The following is a 23,734-nucleotide window of genomic DNA, read 5'->3' on the forward strand; positions in this document are numbered from 1 at the left end:
AAAACATTACTAACAGTCCTGTACTCTGGTAGAAGATCTTATAAGCTATAATGCTGCTTTTTTTAAAAAAATTAATTTATTTATTTAATTTATTTATTTTGGCTGTGTTGGGTCTTCGTTGCTTCACACAGGCTTTCTCTAGTTGTGGCGAGCGGGGGCTACTCTTCGTTGCGGTGCGCGGGCTTCTCATTGAGGTGGCTTCTCTCATTGCAGAGCACGGGCTCTGGGCGCACAGGCTTCAGTAGTTGCAGCACGTGGGCTCAGTAGTTGTGGCTCACAGGCTCTAGAGCACAGGCTCAGTAGTTGTGGCGCACGGGCTTAGTTGCTCCGCTGCATGTGGGATCTTCCCAGACCAGGGCTCAAACCCATGTCCGCTGCATTGGCAGGCAGATTCTCAACCACTGTGCCACCAGGGAAGCCCCTATAATGCTGCTTTAATAGCTGCTACCTCACTGGATCCTCACAAACCCTGTGGAAGGAAGTGAGGAAGAGGTTTCCCATTTTACACATGAGAAAACTGAAGTCCAGGGTCACAGAGCCAATTAAGTGGTGGACCTTCACCAGCTGATTCCAGACTCCATTATCTTTTCACTGTACCACTCTGAGAACAGGTTAAAGTCCACCTGAGCTCTCGTACATTTTCATGTAAATGGTTTCTAAAATAATAATAAACATCGATCCTAAATATCAAACCCAGGCATACAGAAGGCTCCCTGCCATTCATTCCTCCAGTTACGGGTTTGCCAATGTGGTAGTTCTTCATTGTAGGAATTGTTCCCAACGCGTGATGCAGGGCTGCACAGGCAAGCTTCAGGAATGCTCTTGGTGCAGCAAGGAGTGCTTCCGGGTGATAGGCTGCCTCAGCATAAGGGAGACAGGTCCCTGTCCTTGAGTCTGTCACACGCTTCACAGAACTTGGGGATCTTGTCAGTGACTCCAGGTATAGCAATCAGCGTGAAATCAAATTCTTGAAGAAATGTTTTGATTGCATTGTGTGGTCATTTGAGTTGCCTTTGCAATCCTGTGTTCTTGGACCATTATTTGCATGGCTATAGGTATAGTGTGTGCAGTGTGGCAATGTTGCTGGCTACTGTAAAAACATTATATGGGCTCTCAGCAGAGCACATGCGGCTGCTGTCACGAGAATCCCTGGAGGGTGCAACCAGAATGTTGTGTTGCATGAAACAGACCAAACTGATGTTGTAGATCATCAATAATATGAAGTATGGGAGATTCTGGCTTTCTATACATGTACGGTAGCCGTGGAGGTGGAGTATCAGACTTGGAGGTGATGGCAAATGGTACCTCCAGGAATACATCCCTTATTGTTGGGCAGATTAGACAGAGGACCGTGGTGCAGATTGTCATTACAGCATGAAGCCTTCTCTATCCAACAATTCTTCATCATACAATTCTGCTTTGGGGTACTTTCATTTAAAAAACACAACTGTGCAATAAAAACTACTGTTTTGTTTGCTTTTTAAATAACAAGTGTCTTTTATTCAAGAGGAAAATAAAAATAAACTTAATGGGTGAAAAAAACGTTGCAATTCAAAATCATCTCAGGGGACTTCCCTGGTGGTCCAGTGGGTAAGACTCCGTGCTGCCAATGCAGGGGGTCCGGGTTCAATCCCTGGTGGGGGAACTAGATCATGCATGCATGCCGAAACTAAGAGTCTGCATGCCACAATGAAGATCCCGAGTGCCGCAACTAAGACCCAGTGCAGCCCAAATAAATATTTTTTTAAAATATCACTTTAGTCTTTTCCAAGACTCATCATTCTCTGCCCCTCTATCCACCTCCAACTCTCTCCACTCATCTCTTCTTCCACATGGATACACATGCGCGTGCGCGCGCGTACACACACACATAAACACACACACACACACACACACACACACACACACACAGTGGACATCTGACAATTCTTGACAAGTCCCTCAAGACTATCTCGTCTTCCAAACCAGGATCTCAGCCTGACCCCATCCCTGGGCCCCAGTCTTTCCCCTTCAGCTTCACCCAAAGAGCCAGGCAAAAGGTGACCGCTCTTGTTTGTGCTGTGTTCACAAAGTGCAAGGGCAATTTCTGGGTATACAAGGGAAGGGCAGGTGGGCCATTAGTTAATTCCTCCTACAAATACTGCACCCTGCCAGGCACTGTGATAGGCACTGCGGACATAGGAGTCAGCTGGGTAGACCTCTCTTCCCCCAGCCTTCCAGAGTAGTTGTTTGCAGTGAGGTTTAAAAGTAGACAGATCACTCCTTTACTAAGGTGAAAGTGTCCGTTTTTCAGCTTTGTGAGAATGGGACAGAATCTTCCTTCTTGAGGTTTAACAGAAAGCAAAGTTTTTGGTTGGGACGTCAAGGAGACACATATCTTTGTTTGCTCTTGACAGGCGAGCACGTATAAATTCTGTGCCCCTGCATTGGGATCATTTCAATGCAGCAACAAAGGCCTTCAGAATTCTGGGTAGCTCAGCCCGAATACCCAGAGCAGGGTTGAAAGAGTAGAGCTTACATTTTAACACTAACTACAGCTCCCGGGACATTTATGCAGGTTCCTGGCCACAGTCTTTGAAGTGGCCGCGTTGTGCTCTCTGACCAGATCCAAAAGGCACACTACTGGGGCGAGGCGGGGAGTAGGTGGAGGGGAACAGAGACGGGGATTCGGACCAGCGCTCCTGAAGGCTGAGTCCTGGACCAGGTGTTCCAATCAGGTGGGGGTTCCTAGCTGGGGCGCCTCGAGACCCCCACCCCCAGCCCCCTGCGGCTCGGGCTCCCCCGCGGTCCTGGGTCACAAAGGCGGTTGCCAGGCGCCGGGTGGAGAAAAGATGCGGCCCGGGAACAGCGGCCGCCACTCTGGAGCGCGCGAGCGGGCTCAGCAAGTGAGCCCCCAGCCCGGATGGTGGGACCGGGCTCCCACCGCCACCGCTGCCTCGGCCAGAGCCGTCTGGCCCCTCGCCCCCGGTAGGGGCCCCTGGGGGACAAGACCCTCTTCCGGCTGGGAAGGGGAGCCTCCTTCACTCAGGGAAGCTCAGCTCCTCGGGATCGCAGTTCACAGTTCACGAGGACCTCAGCGGCACTTTGACGCTGCTTTCCCCTTTTCCAGGTGGGGAAATGGAGGGACTGGTTTCATTGGCATGGGAGGAATGGTACGAAGGGGAAGTCTTTTGGGCTAGAACCAGATGTTCCCTATCTGGGAGCTATTAGAGCAGCTTGAACAGACTTCCTAGATTCATCCCCTCCTGGAATGGATGACGGTGACTTCTGGGTGGTAGGAGTGGGGGGTGAACTATCTTTATTTGAACGCAGTGTGAAAGTGGTGGAAAGACCTGGGGTCAGAAGCCCTCTTTCATCCCATGTTGGTTCTGCCCAATATTTAGGCTGGACATTTGATAAAGCCTTTTCCCTCTGGCCCTATTTCCTCTTAGGAGACAACAGAGGAAAGGCTCCTGGGATTTTTCTTTTTTTGGTCATATGCTCAGAGGCGTTAACGCCCTCCACCGGCACCTTGCCTTGGTGGTGTACCAGAGCAGCCCTGATCCCGGATGTATGCTCCTAGGGTCATAGTATCAGGTACCAGAAGCCTTCCACAGGCTGTTTGGAATAGATAACTATCCCTTGGGTGTCAATTTCTCATCCGAAGGCAGCCCAGATACGTGAACAGTATGCACAAGGGCCTGCATAGATCAGGAGAAACATACCAGTTGGAGGAAATCAACAAATCTCCTTTCCTACTAACCACTGTCAGGGGCAGGTCTTCTGGTTTGAAAGGTCACTAACAATTCCCTTTAAAAAACGAATCTTGGGCTTCCCTGGTGGCGCAGTGGTTGAGGGTCCGCCTGCCGATGCATGGGTTCGTGCCCCGGTCCGGGAAGATCCCACATGCCGCGGAGCGGCTGGGCCTGTGGGCCATGGCCACTGGGCCTGCGCGTCCGGAGCCTGTGCTCCGCGGCGGGGGCGGGGGGGTGGGGGGCACACAGCAGTGAGAGGCCCGCGTACCGGAAAAGAAAAAACACGAATCTTACTGTCTCACAAACTATGGTGGAGGTGTCAAACTTTTCACAGTATTTCCTGGGAAATTACTGGATGGGATGGGATCAGATCTGCTGCTACCTTTGAGTGAGACTAGAGAAGGGGCAGAGAAATACACCTGACTGGAAAGAAAAGGGATATGCTATGCCCCTTAACATAATAGGTAGGTGCTCAAAAAATGTTAGCTTCTCTTGAATTCAGTGAAATCCTTTATATACTGGCAGTTTTAAAGTAGAAACATGGAAAGTCCGAATTCTCCTTGGTTAAATTTTGAGTTAGCAACATCCTCCCAGTGCTTTCCTTTATCTCCAAAGCGGGAGGCGGGGGGAAATCAAGTTCTTAACCAGTGGGTCTTTCATAGATAAGAAAAACACAAAAACAAAACACACATAGAAGAACCAGAAAAATCTTTTAAAAACTTTAAAAGACCGGCCTTTGGAACTTTTTTCCCTCCCAGCTTGGTATAATTCCTCTGAGGTGGTATATAAGTAGCTCAGGGCCCTGAGAGAGCTGCTCCCTTGTGTCAGAAAAGAGGTTTTCAGGGCCAAGAGCAGACTGTCTCCATAACTAAGAATAGTAAAAGCTGAAGTTCCTTAAAGGAACAGCATAAGAAGTTCTCAAACTACAAGGTACATCAAACCCTCCCCTGGAGGGTTTGTTTAAATGCAGAATGCAGGGCCCTTCCCCCCAGAGTTTCTGATTCTATATAGGTCTCAGGTAAGGCCCAAGAATCTGCATTTCTGCCACATCCCCAGATGACTGTCATGGTTCTAGTCCCAGAATCATACTTTGAGAACCAACGGTATAAATACATGGGATTTAGAGTCACAAATATTTGGCAAGACACACCTTTCTGAGCATCCATCCACAAATAATGTCTCATCATGAAATGCCAGCAGCTTCTGCCACCTGAGAGGCACAGATTCTGACTTCAGTAGTTATCAACACAGCACAGATCCTAATGCTGAACAGGGACACTCCATTTTGGACAAATCTATTTGCTCATCTGTAAAATGGGTAAAAACCTACCTTCAGAGGCTTGTGATAAGGTTTAATTAAGTACACATAGCAGTTGCCAGATTCAATACTTGTCACTATTCTCTGCTGCCCTTTATAGAATAACTAGTATCATAACATCTACTGGAATCTTTTCATGAGAACTACAGAGTAAAGTCAATAATGAGACAAAAGTGTGAATTTAAACAGCCATGCCCTTGCCAAAAGCATGTTAGGAAAATTCCATGTTCTGATTCCTCTCCTCTAGGACTGTCAATGGCAGGATACCAGCTCTGGTCACCATGGACCCCACTGGATGAGAGCTTCCAATGGCTGCGGCATACAACACCTACACCTTCTTCCAAGCACCCCTTTAGGGCTTCCCCCTGCTTCCCCAACACCCCTTCTGATCTTGAAGTGCAGCTGTGCTTTCAAGAGGTCACTCTAGTTCTAGACAGTCCATTCCTAGAGCATGGGGGGAGTCCCAAGTTGCCCTGCCACACGTCAGAGCTCCGAACTATGAACAAGAAAGGGCTGGTCAGGAAGCCCCAGCCTGTCTGCCTCAATGGAGTGGATTCTGTCTTTGGCAGGGTCATCACGGCTCAGCCGCCAAAGTGGACTGGGACCTTCAGAGTTTCAGACAAGTCCGCCTTTTGCAAAATCAGCCGGGAGCACCAGTGGCCCACTGGACTTAAGGAGCCTCAGATTCAGATGATAGTGACCATGTGCAAACAGATGCTGCGCTCCATCCTCCTGCTGTATGTGACGTACAAGAAGTGCACCTTTGCCTTGCAACACTCCAAGTAAAGTGTCCCCATCTGATCCCCAGTCCTCACACCACGCCTCTCGCTATGTGCCTGAAGCTTACATAGACCTTTCCGTGTAAAAGAAACTGTGTTTGCCCCAGCCATCTTGCTTTTCAGTCAAGCAGTGACAATTCAGGAGCCCCCCTCCTCTCTTCCCGTCCAAAGATGGGCCAGTGACAGACCAAGGGAGAACATTTCCATTGTAAAGCTGAACAACCATTTAGAGTCAAACTAGCATTGACATGTACATGTGATAAAGAACCATTAAACAAACCACATAAACCAATGAGCCTACTGTGAACTCTTTTCAACACTGAAGGGCACAATGAGTTGGGGAAACAAAGAGTGTCAAGGAAGGAGATATGGATTTCTATGTATGTGAGGATGCAGGGGTCAAAAATCTATATGTGGGTCAATGATTAATTTAAAAAAACAAATAACCTCCCCCACCAAAAAAACAACATAGGGCTTCCCTGGTGGCGCAGTGGTTGAGAATCTGCCTGCCGATGCAGGAGACACGGGTTCGTGCCCCGGTCCGGGAAGATCCCACGTGCCGTGGAGCGGCTGGGCCCGTGAGCCATGGCCGCTGAGCCTGCGCGTCTGGAGCCTGTGCTCCGCAACGGGAGAGGCCACAACAGTGAGAGGCCCGCGTACCACAAAAAAAAAAAAAAACAAAAATCAACATAAAAACCTAACCAGCCACACCCTAATACTACGAGAGAGTACAAAAGTGGGTAGAAATATAACAAATATTAATTAATATTTACAGCCTGGCAAAAAAGAACTTGGTAGCAGCACTGAAACTGGGCTTTCTGGCAGAAGACATGAGAGTTCCCCATTTTAGCTGAAATGTACTCCTAATGTTCTATTTTTAATAAACTACAAGTAATTCTGTAGCACTGTTGTAACTAGATTATAGGTATAACTCAGAATAATGTGGAACTAAAATAAAAATTATATATGCAAAGTTAACATGAATTTGATGCTGCCATTTTCTCCTTTATCATATCTACATGACCACCAAAAATTTAAAAGGCAGCCAAACATTCGACTTTCTTTGGGCATTAAAAGAAATTCGTCACTCCTCCAAAAAAGATCACAAACTATCTTCTCATCTCAAATAAGAGGATCCTTGTAATAGGGAACATATGATTGTAATTGGTAGAACCGATGTGTTGTACCAGTCTCCATTATTTCTCTGCACAAACACCAATTCAGTTCCATCTATGAAGAAAATTCGAAAAGAGGAATGAGGTAGCTGAGGCAGAACTTAAAACAGAATTTATTTGTAAAACTGGTACAAGCCTAAATTCTAGAATAAATCCAGAGTTTCAAAACTAGCTCCTGAAGCTCAGAATCATGACTACTCTGCTTCACAGCACTGCCATGTTCGCCTAAATTGGTAAGTAACACTACATTCAAATTCTGAGCCACGGTCTTTGATGTTAGTAGACAACCTGTGAAATCCACAATTAAGTTGATTCAATAAAGCCCCTTCTTTAAGGACAAAATAGGATGCTTCCAGTTAGAAAGGCAGACAGCAGATTTGAAACCCTGAACACAAAATGTTAAGTAGCTGGCACAGATGGGAAGGGAGTATCTTTCTGTGGTCTAATCAGAGTCATCATCACTCTCATCACTCTCTCGCTCCTTTTCTCCATCACTTGCTTCATCTCCTTCACCACCCTAAGAGACAAAGGATAATTCAATATTTTATGTCATCCAGGCGACACCATGACTTGAAACACTGCTCCCACAGCATATATGACTGTATTGTATCATTGTTAAAACAAATGATAGGTTTTAAACCATTCTTTTGAGAATGATCAGAGGCTCTCCCATTCTTGTATCATGGCCTCTAAGCCAAGACGATGGAGGGAGCCATTTTGACACTGAGTTATGCCATTCTGCAACCCAACCAAATATGCATGATTTGTAAATAAGCCACGGCCCTCCAGCTCTACTGCATGTGTGTGACATAGGAACAAAATGGGTATTCAATATTGAATGAAATGTTTGTTAAATTCCAAGTCCAATAGGAATCCAGAGTAAAATTCTCTCTGGTTTGTAAAATCTAATCTGGGAGGCTTGCTTATGACAAAGCACCAAACTAATAGGATACCGTCTGCCTCAAAACTTTTTTATGGGGACTTCCCTGGTGGCACAGTGGTTAAGAATCCACCTGCCAACGCAGGGAACACGGGTTCGAGCCCTGGTCCGGGAAGATCCCACATGCCGCGGAGCAACTAAGCCTGCGTGCCACAACTACTGAAGCCTGTGCTCCACGACAAAGAGAAGCCACTGCAATGAGAAGCCTGTGCACCCAACGAAGAGTAGGCCCCACTCGCCACAACTAGTGAAAGCCCACATGCAGCAACAAAGACCCAATGCAGCCAAAAATAAATAAATTTATAGGAAAAAAAAAAAGCCATAAAACTTTTTTATGAGAACAAGGCGGAGATATTCTATACAAATAAAACAGGACCATGTAATAAAAGAATTTTTCATACTAAATGATCCTTACACATCAGCCTCAAATTGCATTACAAATTGTATCCACAGGAGGGGTTCTTAAATCTCAGCTTCTCTCTATCTATAACCCACCTGAATTGTAACAAACTTTTATAAATATATACATTTTTCTTTAGCTTTCTTTAGTCTCAAAAGGACTGGTAGTAGCCCCAAAGCATAAGGACTCCTACTCTTACTTTAGTCCTCAGTGGTAGCAGCTTTTGATTCTGTGCTTTAGCTATCACATTTCTATTTTAGATACTCAAACAACATATTTAAATGGTTTAACTCTTTCTTTCTTCTCAACATTTAGAGAACACTTTGACCTCTTCTTTTTTTTTTTTTTTTTTTTTTTTTTTTTTGCGGTACGCAGGCCTCTCACTGTCGTGGCCTCTCCCATTGCGGAGCGCAGGCTCCGGACACGCAAGCTCAGCGGTCATGGCTCATGCGCCCAGCCGCTCCACGGCATGTGGGATCTTCCCGGACCGGGGCACGAACCTGTGTTCCCTGCATCGGCAAGCAGACTCTCAACCACTGCGTCACCAGGGAAGCCTTTGACCTCTTCTTATCTCCCCTCTAAAATGGTTTGAGACATGAATTCAGGAGGCTATAATGGAAGGGAATTTTCACCTCTATAACATATGCTACAAACAACTCCAGATACTCAAGTTGTGATTAAAATATTGAGTGATTGGGCTTCCCTGGTGGCGCAGTGGTTGAGAGTCCGCCTGCCGATGCAGGGGACGCGGGTTCGTGCCCCGGTCCGGGAAGATCCCACGTGCCGCGGAGCGGCTGGGCCCGTGAGTCATGGCCGCTGAGCCTGCGCATCCGGAGCCTGTGCTCCGCAGCGGGAGAGGCCACGGCAGTGAGAGGCCCGCGTACCACAAAAAAAAAAAAAAAAAAAAAAAAAAAATATTGAGTGATTATAATATTGTGTGGGTTGTTTTTTTTTTCTGGCCCCCACAGAATTCACATAAGCACAGAAGCTTTTTTTGAGGGAATGGAGATGGGCATAGAAGTATCTGATTATAAAATCAGGCAGGGAAAGTTCTGCACTCTCTACCATCAATGCCACTCTGGTGCCTTTTACAGACATACCTCTGTTCCTTTGCTCTTGGAGACCTGGGATGACGTATCATCCTCACTCTCATCTGCTGTACTCTCCTGGGAATTCTGGGATATAATCTCTTCACCCTAAATGTGAATGGGCCAGGACAAACAGTGGGTTATAATGATCACATTTGGGGTCTCAAGGGGAGAAAGGCTTAGTTTATAAACAAGGCAAAGAAAGATATTCAGTCATTCAAATATGGTCAAACACGGATACCAACCTGTGATCCAGCATCTAGAGAAGATAATCAACCCAAGATTTCTAAGATGCTTGTGGCTCTGATACAATATATAGTTTTACAAAAGGTTCATCTTTGTATTCTAATATCATACTAGTTTTACAAGGCCAGACTGTATTGGTGACTCTTTCAGGTAATGCTGAACATGGTTCTAAAATTTCCCAAATACCTTAAGGTATGTGAGCATGAACACCAACACACCAATTGCAAATGGCCATGCAGAGGCTAAAATGGTTTAAGAACATCAAATCTGGATCAGGACTGTTTGGACTCAAACCCTAGCTCCACTCACTTATGGCTAAATGATAAGTTACTTAACTTTGCTGAGCTTCAATTTTCTCATGGAAACAAAAGAGATTGATGTGAAGAAAGGAAGCTAATTCTCTGGGGAGCTATTCTTTTCATATATAAGATTTTAAGACTCAGATGTTGTAAGCATGAATGAGGAGGGCTTGGACGGTATTTGAAAAATGCTATAACTCCAAAGTAGTAGTATAAGCAACACAAGATTTCAGCCAGTCAGTCAGACAATTGAAAGAACTAAGAAATGCTCATTTGTTAAAATTAGCCAGAGAATAATTTCAGGAACAAGACAGACTGGTTTTAGGGGAAAAAACCCAAAATAACTAAACAAAGTTTTTCCATATACAAAAATATTCTACACCTACCCACAGAAGGGCTTAAAGGTATCCCTCTAGCTATGGGAAGAGGTTTTCCTGATCTGCTCCTCTATGTCTGAGGCCTTCTTTATATCAACGGTATGTTTTGATGCCTTCGCTGCCTGGGATGAGGAGCGCAACCTGCAACCAGGGCCCAAAGGCAATGTACCCCAACGTTAAGAGCTAGACAGTCACAGATTTGAGAAAAGCAGTTTTGAGTATTGAGAGAGTGGGGCTTAGATGACCTCCCTTAGATACTTTCCAATGCTCTCACAAAGAAAGGGAGGAGGAGATTATTACTGGCGGGCTCCCAGGCTTACCTGCAAGTCCCGGTTTTTGAGATTGCCCAGCCAAAAAGCCTCTCTGCAATTGTTGAGGATGAGCATGGCTTTCACTCTGCAAACTAACAGCTCCAGGGTCTTTTTGAGCAAAGGCACATGTCTGGTGAGTTTCGTGTCCTGGTGAATCTGAATGGAAACAAATGCATCCAACTCATCTGGGTTTCTCATCATGCTTTCACATCTCCGATACAGAAACTTTTGAATTCCTGACACCTTGAACACTGAATAAGACCATACGCCCTGCCAGTACAGGCCAGAGACATGTTCCATCAAAGAGCGGTAGTTCGGCAGAGTATTCCGAAGAGAACGGCAGCTGTCCTTCAAGCTAAAAGAGCCTAGAAGACATACCACCAACACCTCACGGTTCCTCTTCATAACCTCTTATTGATCAATTATCAATGAATTTACATAAAATATTCTTGAATGTATACTCTACTGATATTAAACAACAGAGAGTATCCCTGTTTAGCTGAGGGAGTCCTTATAAAATTCCACTGTTCAGCACCTTAAAAAGTTAGAACCAGGGGAGGAACTGGGCTTGCCAGTGACTGCAGAACTCCATGGTTCTGTGTTCCTTCACACAAAAAATGACTGGCTCAACTCCAGGCTCCAGTGGAAAAGTCCTTTAATGCTAAAATGTTCTCACAAGAGACAGATGTGTTCCTTGACAAGTAAGTAGTACATCTGAAAAGCTCGAAAAACAGCTGTTTCTAGAACTACCTCTTGTCTCCAGCAGAGTCATCACTTACATAATATTCCTCCTGCCCAGAGTACTTTGTAGCAGTTACACATCCACCAACATTCTCTCACCAAAGAAGAGCTCCTGGAGGAAACAGGCCTATGGAGTTTGAGTCAAATTTCAGATGCATAAATTCCCCTCTAGATGATTAGCCAATCTCTGCCAGCAACTGAGGATTTGACCACTCTGAATAAACTGCCTTTGGACAGACATAGTCCCAGAAATAAAGGCTCAAGAGGGGTAAAAAAGGAAGAAGGCACTGGAGCCCATGAATCTCCAAAATCACAACCACAGATTAAACCAACAGGTGGGTTGGTGGTGTGACCTGCTTTCCATCTTACCTTGGAATGCCCACACAGGTGATGAAGCAGCCTTGTATTCAACTGGAAGGTTTCCAGTAAACTCAGAACATCTTCCTATAAACAACAACATTCGTAAGTGCCATACGAAACGTTCTCATTTCATTTTATGTGCAAGATATTCTTGCAAGCAAGGGTTCCAAAGAGGATCAAGCCTGCAGGTTCCAGCTGTATATGGATAATCATCTCTTTTTTTAAAAAAACTGAGGTATAGTTGATTTACAATATTATATGTTTCAGGTGTACAACATAGTGATTCACAATTTTTCAAGATTATGCTAGACCATTATCTTAATTTGGCCCTCAAATAGGAGGAGGAGTGATCACTGGCTAGCCTCCCCTTTATCCTTCCGAGTTATGAGGGACCAACCAAATATTGTGAGAATGTTTTGCAAAGTTCAACTTGCTAAGTATGTGTAAGAAGTAATCATCTCTGTTTCTGTTCTTTTTATTTTTAAATTAAAATTTTTGGCTGCACTGTGGGGCATGCGGGACCTTAGTTCCCCGACCAGGGATGGTACCCGCAACCACTACAGTGGAAGTGCGGAGTCTTCACCACTGGACTGCCGGGGGAGTCCCTGTTTCTATTCTTATTTCACTAGTCTTGGATCCCACTTGGGTAAAAAAACTCTCAAGACTGTCCATTATAACAAGAATTTACGACACAAATGAGATTTTTTTTTCATTTGTTTGTTTTGTTTTTAAATTCCCAAGAACAGACTTAGAGAAGCACACAGGAATAAGCAAATGACACAACTAATATGTGAGGTCCTGGGACTGCAGTAGCACAATAAAACCAAGCTAAAAAGAACAACCATCCTCAAATCTGGAGAAGTAGGAAGGTGGATGTACTATGGAACATTCAGTCCTACATGGGCATCTCTGGGGATAGCTGAAGTGACCAGAAGTACCTAAGCAGATCTGTGGCTCAGAACCTGGGCAAGGGGACCACCCCCATGCCAGCCCAGGAATCGCTGTGGACATATCTTCTGAATAACTGTACAGAACATGTCTTTGCTCTCTGTTCTCAGTTCTTACCCGATGTTTTCTAAAACTGAAGTCTAGGAGAGGCATACACTGCTTCAGAAATGCTTCCACAAAGAGACGCCCGTACTGAAGAAGAGAAGAGACACATTGGTGCTGACCTCTGGCTGAGGTCTTTTACCTGAAAGGCCCCTGCCTAAGGCAGCACAACATTTCCCAGACCAGGAGGTTTATTTTATTTTTATATATAAAAAATAAATTGGAAAGGGTCCAAAAGGTTAATTTGGAGAATGTAGCTTAATGCAAAAACTAAATGGGCCTGCTAACTAAGCCCCAGAATTAGGCAGACTTACCTACCCCAGACACAGTCAATGCACAGGGGTGTTGCTCAGCTTGAGAATGAGGGCACAGAGGAACAGAGGGGAACCCCAGCTCCCTGAGGACACCTTACTCTCAAGAGGAAAGAACTGGGTAGAGCTGAGACAGCACATGAATGACCACTTGCCCAATTTACCAATCAGGTAAATGACTCCCCCTTCTCACCCATCTCCCATAATGGCACCAGGGTGGAGTGAGTAAAGAGGAAGAGAGAAGCCAGGAGATAATGAGAATGGGGCACCCTCCACTAGAAGGAACTGTCAAGAGTGGGGCTAAAAAAAAAAAAAAAAAAAAGAGTGGGGCTAGAAGCATTCTCCCTATAGTGTTCTTTAGCTCTTAAGCTATCAAAGATTTGATGGGTTTACCATCAAATCTAGGGCTAATCTGGGATATCCCCCAGCAGAGGAGTTCAGCAGATACCAGAACACCAGCTCCACATTGATAAGGCCACACATGTGCTTTAAAAAGAGCAATCACCCACTCCTCCTTCCTTTCTATTGCCTGGGAAGGAATGGCAGGGAGTGACTACTGCTCCTGAAGCCACTCATCCTATTTCTAAGACTAAGTTTTCAAACTCATAGGAAAATTGGTTTCTCTTGTCATCCAACTAGTATGGGAAAACATATCCATGGTCTTTTCTAGACTACCTGATAGCACAGACTCTGGAGACTGGCTTTTGGGCAAGGTATTAAGCAACTGCACTCAGCTAACTCACAAGACGAATAAACACTAAAGAGGGCCGGTCTCACCTTCAAACATACATGCAGAACAGGACGGCTATCAAACACCTGGAGAGATGAAGGACAAGAAACCAAAGCTGAAGTCTGCTCCTCTGAGCACCCCAGCCTCCTCCCCACTGTGCAAAGCACAGCTCTGAGTGTTGCAGAGACGTCTAAAATGAAGAAGGCAGGCCAACATGTCAACAAATCAATGACAAAGCAGAACGAAGTAATCCCTGTAACTGAAGTTCAAGAAAAGGAAGAGGGGAACATAGAGGAACAAGGAATTGATTCCAACTGGGAATGTTAAGAAGGTGGCATTGCAGAGACCCCAAACCTTGATCTGAATCCTGAAGAAAGAGTAGATGAGGCAGAAAGGAGAGAGAGCAACATTCTAAGCTGGAGGAACAGTCTGAGCAAAATCATGGAGTCGGGGAGAGGACAGAGTATGTGTGAGGGATAAAGAAGACACTCAGGTTGGAAGAGGGACACAGTGGGGAATGTGCTCAGACCCACGGCGGGGTGGTGGTGGGGATGACACGTGGAAGAACCCATTAAATAGTAAGTGCTGTGGCACAGATGGGAAGGAGGAAGGCAGAGAAGGAAAAGACACTGCCCAGGAAGAGGGGAAGGGGTTATCCAGGGTGGGTGGGGCATAGGGAGGAAGATGGGGGAAGCAGGTCCCCAAGGGAGGCTGGGGAGAGGAGCGGGAGGGTCCATTTTGGAAGCCAGGCCCCTTGGTGGTTCCTGCAATTAGCCAGTGAGATGACATAAGGAGCCTCCATACTCACCTTTATCAGGTTGATGAGGATACTGAAGTCTCGAACAGCCATGTTCCAGTAGAGGAGCTTCTCTTCATGAATCTGGAGGCAGCCAAATATACAGACACCTCTGAATCACAGCCAAATACTTCTCTTACTGTACTCCTACTAATATATGGTTCTTGAACTACACATTTATACAGAGATTTAAGCCAATTATCCTCGTACAGAGATGTGGCAACCAGTGAACCCACAAGATGGTTCTGAGGCCTGCATGTATGCAGCAACATTAGGGTATCTTATAGAGACTTTCTAAAAAGAGGACCTCTCTTCAATAATTTCCAAGTAGGAAAAAGCCTCTGCAACATACCTCTGGGCCATCAGCTCCCTGTGGCTTCTGTGATTCCCTATGCAAGCCCTATCTCCCAGCAGGCTAGCTCGGTTCTGGTTAGCAGGCTACCAAGGCCCAGGCTACCACAGCATCTCAAACAGGCTTGCTCACCTCAGGCCAGATCACAAGTTGCAGCCGGGTACATGATGCTGCAACCAGATATTTTTTTCCAGACTAGGTCTATAGAGTCCCAAGTCCCCTGGGAAGTAGCCAGGGAAAACAGAGCCCAATCCTCACTTCCAACCAGAGGGAAAGGAAATTAAACCAGAAGCTCTTTGAAAAAAAAATCCTGGATCTCAGTAACTCGAAGGAAATAGCTTAGGAGAAAATTCTGGACCCAAGGAGTAGAAGGATCAGCGGCTTCCAAGTAATCCAGAGTCTATTTCTTGGGATGGGAATATCTGACTTACCTGCTCCGAGTCTGCTGCTGTTCCAGCCTGAAGACCTTTCACTGTCTTCTCTAGTTCAGCCATCATCACACGGAAGAAAATGACAAACGTGTGCCTAGAAGAGAAGAGAATGATGCCCACACAATGACGCACTGCTCAGAAACAAAGTCCTGGGAAGAAGCCAGGGAACCAAAAGTTATTTCCCTCCCCACCTCTCTGAATGTCCTTTAACTAGGGTCCATCCTAAGAGGACGCGAGAGTGGGAAGGATTTAGAAATGAGCTGAGAAGATGGCCTGTGAAATAAGAGGACTAACTTCATGAAGGGTGAGTGTAGTGGTAAAGAGCAGGGAAGTAGTGGTGAGAAGAGCTGAGTTTAAGTTCCTAGTTCCATATTTACTTTATTGTCTGTATCAATTGATCAAGCCCCCTAACACTCATTTTTCTCATCAGTGAAACAGGGGTAATGATACCTACCCTCAGATTCATCAAAAGGATCAAATGAGATAAACGATGTAAGAGTGTGTTGTAAACTGTGAAGACCATACAAGTGTCAGATAACCATTGATATTATGAGACACAAAACCCATTAAGTGAGACATATATGGTTAAATACAACAATCACTGTATCCTTCTAAAGATGGCTAAAATACTGGAAAAGTAATTTCACATTTAAAGGATGAAAGCACTGATAGAAGTCTGGTGATTAAATATCCAATGCCGCTGAAGACTGTAACTACTGAAAATTCATTCCTCAGTGAGGTCCTTTCACACACGCTGGCTAAGGGCTGCTTGGAGAGAATGCACAGTAGACGCTGTGTGTGTTGAATGAATGATTGTACCTACCCTCTGTATCAGAACTAGATGAAGAGTAAGGTAGTTAATTGGAAACTACATACATTAGACAGTGTGATTCTAACTTAGGGAGAGAACAAGAGGAGAATACTCCCTTACCTGGTCAGGGTAGGGAATGTGGAGGAAGATGCCTCTTTAGGAGAGTTGATCAGTTCCGGGACACCAACACCAGCGATCTCCTCTATGGCCTTCAGAACACCGTCTGTGTGCTCCAGGTAGATGCTGCATTGACAGCCATAGGAGTATGAACGCATGTTACAGAATTCCTAAATCAAGATTTCTTTCTTGAGACATTACCAGGTACTAAGCTTTAAAACAATTACTAGCGTTTATTTTACTTTATTTTATTTTTTATTTTTTGGCTGCATCACGTGGCTTGTGGGTTCTTAGTTCCCCAACCAGGGATTGAACCTGTGGCCATAGCAGTGAAAGCGCCAAGTCTTAACCACTGGACCGCCAGGGAACTCCCAATACTTATTTTTAGTAAGGATTCCAAATACTTGTCAGGAGGTAAAGGAAACGATGTCTCAGTTGGAAATACAGTTAGACACCTTGGAAGTGATGGCTGTGTCTTGGATATGGTAGGCAACAATAAATATCTGACTCACTGGTTAACAAGGCAGGATACAAGAGCAAACTCCCCCACTTCCTCTATGATTTGATTTAATAAAGAACTAGCTGACAGTATAAAACAGAACATGAAGATCTGACAATCCACATATTCCAAATTATGTTAATTTCAAACCTACTTCACTGCTTCCAAGTTACCCCTAACCAAGGTAATTTCTCAGTTTTTGACCAGACAAGGGACCTAAACAGTGGCAAAACGGAAGGCTATTTGGCTTGTGGACAGAAACTGAACCTCTCACCTAAGCAAAGCCTGGAGCTGGTCATTAGGAATGCTGCTCTTCTCTTTCTCCCCACTTGGCCACACCCGACAAAGGAACTGTCTGGCCAGGGAAGCTGTTGGAGAAACAAGGCAAAGACATCTCATTCATGGAAAATGAACTTCACTCTTGTTTTGCAGGCTTTTGGGGATGATTATTGACCAAAAGGATTATTCTTTTATATTTACTATGATGTTCCTGGGCTGACAGACAATTTGAAAAATAGCTGTCATGAGCTCCTGCTCTACTGGTTGTTCTACCAGAAATAAACCCATTTCTCTAAGACTCAACGTGTCCCACCCTCTTACCCTGTCTTGACACAAACATGAACCACACAGACACACAGAGGAAAGGAATGCTGCTGGGCAGTGGGAAGTCCATCTCAGCTCCTCCTTGTCAGGCCAACAAGCAGTGGCTGCTTCCTAGATTCATACCAAACCCTCCCCTTTTAAACAACAGGGAACAATAAAGGTTTGTTTTGCACGTTCTCCTTGTTTTCTGTCTGTGCTGCCAACTAAGCTGTATCAGTGAGATACATTCCAAGAGCTATATCAAAAGATTGTTAAAGAAAAAGATCAGAGGGACTTCCCTGGTGGTCCAGAGATTAAGACTCCGTCTTGCAATGCAGGGGACGCCGGTTCGATCCCTGGTCGGGGAACTAAGATCCCACATGCCGCGGGGCAACTAAGCCCGTGCACCACAACTAGAGAAAAGCCCTCGCGCTGCAATGAAAGATCCTGCATGCCACAACTAAGACCCGATGCAGCCAAAGATAAATAAAAATTTTTAAAAAATAAAAGGAGGAAAGAAAGAAAAAAAAAGATCAGGGATGGGGCCAGACCTTTCTTTACATTTAATTCTGATTTCTCCTCTCTCTCTCATTTTATTAACTTCATGGTTTATGTCTTTCAGTCAAATGTCTCAGATACTTAATGGGAAAAAAAAAAGGACATAAATAAACAAAAGCCAAACAAAATCTAGCCAACTGAACTAACCACACTCAGTCCAATCAATGTCAGCAGAGATCAGACATAGCTCCTTCTGGAAAAATGTCCTTCTTGGTATAGCAAGAGAGCACATCCAGAGTTATGGACAGATTTGCTTATAAAATTTACAAGGTCCTAGGAAGCCCTAAGTTTACAAGTCTATTCATGAAAGAAAAAAGAGGATATGGCCCATCACCAATTTTTCCTTTGTTCTGAGTAGGAGCTGTAGATTTCTCCAAAATGACCATCAAAAGTCTGATGAGATAAAGAGCACACTGGAAACTGGGAATGCTGAGATGGAAATTCTGCAAGTAATGGAAGCTCTGGCTGTAAGGAGACAAGAAAAAAAATTAAAAACAACACCACAAGTATTACAGATGTGTCTAAATCCATGAGTTATCCAAGTCCGCTTAAATGCTTGATAGTCTAATCAGAATTCTCCTCATTTGCAGGGGCTTTCGTAGAACCTTCTTTCAAGGCCTTATAGAGACTATAACTTTGTATAAAGAAAGTAAGGGCATGGAGGCCAGAGCCCAGTGGGTGGAATGCTGGCCTTGAAGAGGTCATGTATGCCAAGATACCCAAGTGCTAGCATAGGCCATGCTGAGTACATTATTCTCAGTGTAGAATAAATTATTTGCTTTTTAAGGCATTAGGCAACACACTGAGAATAATGTTTAAATTCTGGGTTCATAGGGACAAAGTAAAAGGAAACGATAAGGCAGAGAAAGCAGAGCTTCTAATAAATGTACCATAAATGGCTAGCTTTCAATGCTCTGAAGTAATGGCAGATGAGGAGTCACAATTAATCCAAAACTGTAGGTGAAATAAAACTAGAGTCAACTCCTGATTGATTGGTGGGAAGGAAGTCAAACAAATTTAAAAGTACTGTATTGAAAATGAGATAAGGCTCTATAGGCAGGAAGGACAAGCATCGACTGTGGACCCAGTGATGGCCTAGGCTATCAGGAGAAGTAAGGGAAAGACCAAGGTGCTCTGGTTGAAGCTGGAGTAGAGGCTGGAAGCAGTGCCCCTTAGAGCTCCTTCTCACCTCCTGTGTCCTCGGCCTAGGCTCCTCTTCTTCCAAGATGAGGGAAATGGACAGGTTATCAGTGGTAACTAACTGCTACCTAATTACCCAACCCCACTAGGAGACAGAGTAGGTCCCTGGGTAATCAAGAGTTGACTACAGATGGCCAGTGCTTTCATCAACATTACCTGAAAAGGCAAACTTTACAAGATGAAGGGTGCATAAAGATTTAGTTTGATTAATTCAACAGTTTCTAATGCTTCAGAATATATATGAATACACAGATGAGAAAACTCACATAAATGAGGAAAAGTCACGGAAAATACCAAGTTATCTCCAAGAAATCTTGCCAGTCTTATTCCTAGGAGTTTCTTGGGACAACACTCAGGGATACGTGGTCTGACCCACCTAAGCAGCTCATCCAAGGCTTGCTCAGACTCTCCTGGCTTCAGTCGGTTAGTAAGGACCTCAAGGGCTGAGTATAGTAGATTAATATTGCCAGGTTGAAAAAATCCGTTCCTAAGGGAAAGTCAAGGAAAGGTAGTTTAGCTCAGTTTCAGGAAGATTACGTGGACAGCAGTTGAGGATCCTGGCCTCCAGTCTGTACCATCGATAAAACAGAAGAAAAAGGAGAACTGAAGCACTGAAAGTACTCAAGTGCTAAATTCAGTCACTGCTGTATCAGACTAGAAGTTGAAGTGCACCTGAAAAAGTCTTTCCTTAAGGACCTAACAGTCCTCCTAGGATTATTTTCAAGGGAAACAAAGCTCTCCTTCGTTCTGTACATTTTGGAGATAACTATCAGTCTTCTCCAAAAAAAACCAGGAATAATTTTGTGAAATTGCTTAAATTCATTTCTAATCCACAGTAGTTGTTCAGCAAAGAACTTATTCCTTCTTCTGTATTAAGTCAAGTCTTGACAATTCTATCTTCAGATTATTTTTCCTATTGTCCCCTCCTTTCCAAGCCAAGGCCATCACTCTAGGCCAGGCCCTTATCATCATCCCATGCACAGAACATGTCAACATCTTTTGACTGGTCTTTTTGGTTGCCTTTCCAATCCCTTTGTCCTGCATGCTGCTGCCAAAAGGATTTTCGTAAAGCACTGCTTTCACCATATCATGGCTGTGATCATAAAACTCCGAAACTGCTTCCCTGGACAATATTCAAATTCTTCTGCCTGACCTTCGAGGCCCAGCACAATCCGACCCCCTAGATCTTTCACTCCTCTAGAAACATTTCCACATCACCAGTGGTAGCCTCTCTTCCTTTCCACAAATGAATTCTGAGGACCTCTTATGGGTTGCAGGTTTTTCAGGGGGGGAGGTGGGGGGTGGGGATGGCTTTATTAAAGTATAATTGACATACAATAAAATGCATGTATTTAAAATGCTGAATTTGATCAGCTGACTTACACATAAACCCATGAAACCACCACCACACTGAAAATAATAAACATATCTATTGCCCCCCAAAGTTTCCTCGTATTCCTTCGTAATCCATCCCTCCTTCCATCCTCCCGCCCAATGCGAGGCAACCACTGAACTGTTTTCTGTCACTACAAGATTATATGCTTCTTCTAGAATTTTATATAAATATAATCAAATACTACATACTCTTACGGTCTTGGTTTTTCTTCACTATAATTATTTTTTCATCCATGTTGTTGCAATGTAGTATTCTACCACATCAGCATACCACAATTTGTTTATCTGTTCACTATTCGATGGACATTTGAATTGTTTCCAATTTGGGGCTATCACAAATAAAGCTGTAATAAACATTCATTCACAAGCCTTTATGTAGACACATGTTTTCATTCCTCTCGGATAAATACTAGGAATGAAATGGCTGGGTTGTATGGTAGGTGTATATCTAACTTTTTAAGGAACTGCCAAACAGTATTCAAAAGTGGGTGTACCATTGTACAGTCGCACCAGCAGCATGTGAGAGTTCCAGTTACTCTACATCCTCACCAACACTTGGCGAAGTAAATCTTTTTAATTTAGCCATTCTGTGATTTTTACTTGCATTTCCTTAACAACTAATACTGCTGAATATCTTTGCATGTGTTTATTTGTCATCCATTTATCTCCTTGTTTCAGCATCTGTTCAGATCCTTTGTCAGGCACTGTTTTTAAGTACTGAGGATATGACAATGGCTGGTCTCTGCCTTCAGGGAGCTCACAGTCCAGCAGGGAAGACAGATCAATAAGTAATTATAGTAAAATGTGATCAGCTGTATCATAAGAGTATTAGGAAAGAAGTGGGGATAAGAGGCAGAAAGGAGACTTACCTGGCTTAGGGGTCAAGGAAGATGCCCCTGAGGAAGTACAGTTTAAATCCAGATCTCAAGGATGGGTTAGAAAAGACTGGGGATCAAGGAGGGTGAGGATCCTGGCAGAAGGATGGGTATGTGTGGAGCCTTCCAGGTAAAAGCTATACAGGGTGCTGAAATTAATTCAGTATAGCTGGAGGGCAGAGCGCAAGACAGTGAGTAAAATAGCAGGAGTCAGATAATAAAAGGCCTTAGAAGCTGGGAAAAGAGTCTGAACTCAAGAGAAATCTAAGGGCAACCAGAAGCCAAAGTGGCGCTAGGGTAAGATTGGGTTTGTGTTGGGAAGATCGCTTTAACTGCTGTGTGAAGAAGGGACCGAAAGAGGACAGCTGGAGGCAGGGAGACCAACTGTGAAACTAATCCAGTCCTGCTGAGAGATGACAGAAGTCTGGAAGCAGTGGAAGAGGAGAGGACAGGTGGTCATTTAGGTGTTATCTAGAAGACTAACTCAGCAGGATTCTGTGATCAGATGTGGGAGAGAGAAAGGGTAGACAGTAGAAGAAGGAACAAAGAATAACTCCTGGTTTCTGGCTCAACAACTGGTGGTGCCATTTATCTAGCCAGGGAAAGCTGAAGGAGAGGTGGGAAGGATGAAACACTTGTTTTGTATGTGATGAGTCTGAGGTGTCAATGACATATCTATAACGGGGTGCTGAGTAGGCAGTTGGAGATAAATGCCTGTAGCTCAGAAGTTAAATTTTAGCACGAATTTAAGCTTGGGTGAGACTGCCCAAGAAACCTGTATAATGAGAACAGAGAGGCCAGGACCCAGCCCTGAGGAACAAAAGCATTTAAAGGACACACCTCCCTCATTTCTACTTTTGTCCATGCCATACTTTCCAGTTTACCCTCCAACGGCCCCGTGAAGTCCCATGATTTCATGAAGGCATCCCTGAACACCCCAGCTTACACAGCCTTCAGCTCTTTACCTCAAAATCTGGAATTTATCTACAACTTATTTAATAACAACTTCTTAACTGACAGTCTCTCTGGTGCTATTAGGGAATGGTTGCCACAGCAAACTCACTAAGAATCAGACCGCCAGATTTGTTACAGGTTAGCCAAGAGCAAGTCATCTGATTTTCAGATGAGTTAATAATAGTGACTCCATAAGACACAGAGCGTGCAAGACCAAATGAAATGATGCAGACAAAAACACTCCAGAAAGAATAAGCGTCATATTTACATAAAATTTTGGAGCCCTTTCCTTCTTTTCTATACCTCGGTGACTGACAAGTAGAAGCAAGGACATACCTGATTATCTCTACCTACTGTACTTGCCACATACTCACCAAGCAAAAAATCCATGTAAAATCTGCAGTAGCCTTTGATAGCAGGAAGACATTATGTGGTACTCCTGACCTTTAATTCCTGGTCCATCAACTACACCATGATTCTTAGCAGTTAAGCCCTACAAGGGAAAAATGCTTTTAAGACTGTTGATTCAGCAATTGCCCTCATTCTCCTTCAACATTTCTCTGCCACAAATGAAATCTCTTGTTCATTAAGCGATTTCTAAGTCTCTATAATGATAAGATAGGCTTCTGACCTGGAAATAGTTGTGAATGTTCTCCAGATGGTTACACATGGGGCTCAGCAGTTGAACAACAATATGAGCGATTTCTGAGGCAGATCTCTGGTGGAGATGTGTGAATCCAATATTCCGGTTTCCTTTGCTCTATAATAAATTCAGAGTTACGAGGAAAGGAACTGTTGGATAGCTTCTCTGAAACTAAGAGTTTATTATAGTTTAATCAAACCTTGTGCTACCAGGTAGAATGGACAGAAGAAATTAGGGATATATTTTGATAGAGGGAACTCACTCATTCTTCAAATAATCAAGAGATTGGCTTTCAGAGAGTACAGTGTTTGAGAAGTATAGACCCAAAATTACTAACAAGATAAAACTCACATGAAAATAGAAATCATTTAGGCTGATAAGAATGTACAGCAAATAGTAAGTATAAGAAGAAAGGATCAAGTAACTGGATATACTAATTTAAAACGTTTACACCTAAAACTTTCACATTTTGTCATTTGTATCATCCCACTGCTTCCCCAGAGGCTACGTGCATTTGTCCGTTAGATACACAATCGAGATTCTGGACTTCTCTAGACAGCCGACTACTATGCTGAGGCTTGGGCAAGGGCTTAGTTTGGGAGGGTGTTAAAACCAAAACCCAAGCAAAGAACAGGCTTCAGGAATGCTCAGAGCATTTAGAA

General features: G+C 44.1%; 2 protein-coding genes across 13 annotated transcripts in view; one reads left to right on the forward strand and one right to left on the reverse strand.

Moving 5' to 3' along the window:
- Positions 1-5,307: 5,307 nt before the first annotated feature.
- FANCD2OS (FANCD2 opposite strand) lies at positions 5,308-5,838 on the forward strand. The gene has a single exon (XM_059077710.2). The coding sequence runs from the start codon at positions 5,308-5,310 to the stop codon at positions 5,836-5,838; it is 531 nt and encodes a 176-aa protein (XP_058933693.1).
- Positions 5,839-7,102: 1,264 nt separating this feature from the next.
- The window catches only part of FANCD2 (FA complementation group D2), a 56,966-nt gene continuing 40,334 nt past the window's right edge, over positions 7,103-23,734 (reverse strand). For 7 of the 12 annotated variants that reach the window (XM_067043462.1, XM_059077627.2, XM_067043465.1 and 4 more), the window contains 14 exons: positions 23,061-23,189; positions 22,804-22,922; positions 19,582-19,692; positions 18,340-18,470; positions 17,140-17,233; positions 16,370-16,492; positions 15,439-15,532; positions 14,668-14,739; positions 13,907-13,945; positions 12,834-12,908; positions 11,778-11,852; positions 10,677-10,823; positions 9,447-9,542; positions 7,103-7,523 (listed from right to left, as the gene is read on the reverse strand). In XM_067043462.1, the coding sequence (XP_066899563.1) occupies positions 7,449-7,523; positions 9,447-9,542; positions 10,677-10,823; positions 11,778-11,852; positions 12,834-12,908; positions 13,907-13,945; positions 14,668-14,739; positions 15,439-15,532; positions 16,370-16,492; positions 17,140-17,233; positions 18,340-18,470; positions 19,582-19,692; positions 22,804-22,922; positions 23,061-23,189 (1,380 nt within the window). In that variant the 3' untranslated portion in view covers positions 7,103-7,448. The remainder of the gene's footprint in view (positions 7,524-9,446; positions 9,543-10,676; positions 10,824-11,777; positions 11,853-12,833; positions 12,909-13,906; positions 13,946-14,667; positions 14,740-15,438; positions 15,533-16,369; positions 16,493-17,139; positions 17,234-18,339; positions 18,471-19,581; positions 19,693-22,803; positions 22,923-23,060; positions 23,190-23,734) is intronic. The other 5 variants (XM_059077629.2, XM_067043466.1, XM_059077631.2 and 2 more) reach the window with 3 other exon arrangements.

This window comes from Kogia breviceps, chromosome 10 (assembly GCF_026419965.1).
Source record: "Kogia breviceps isolate mKogBre1 chromosome 10, mKogBre1 haplotype 1, whole genome shotgun sequence".
Taxonomy (NCBI): Eukaryota; Metazoa; Chordata; class Mammalia; order Artiodactyla; family Physeteridae; genus Kogia; species Kogia breviceps.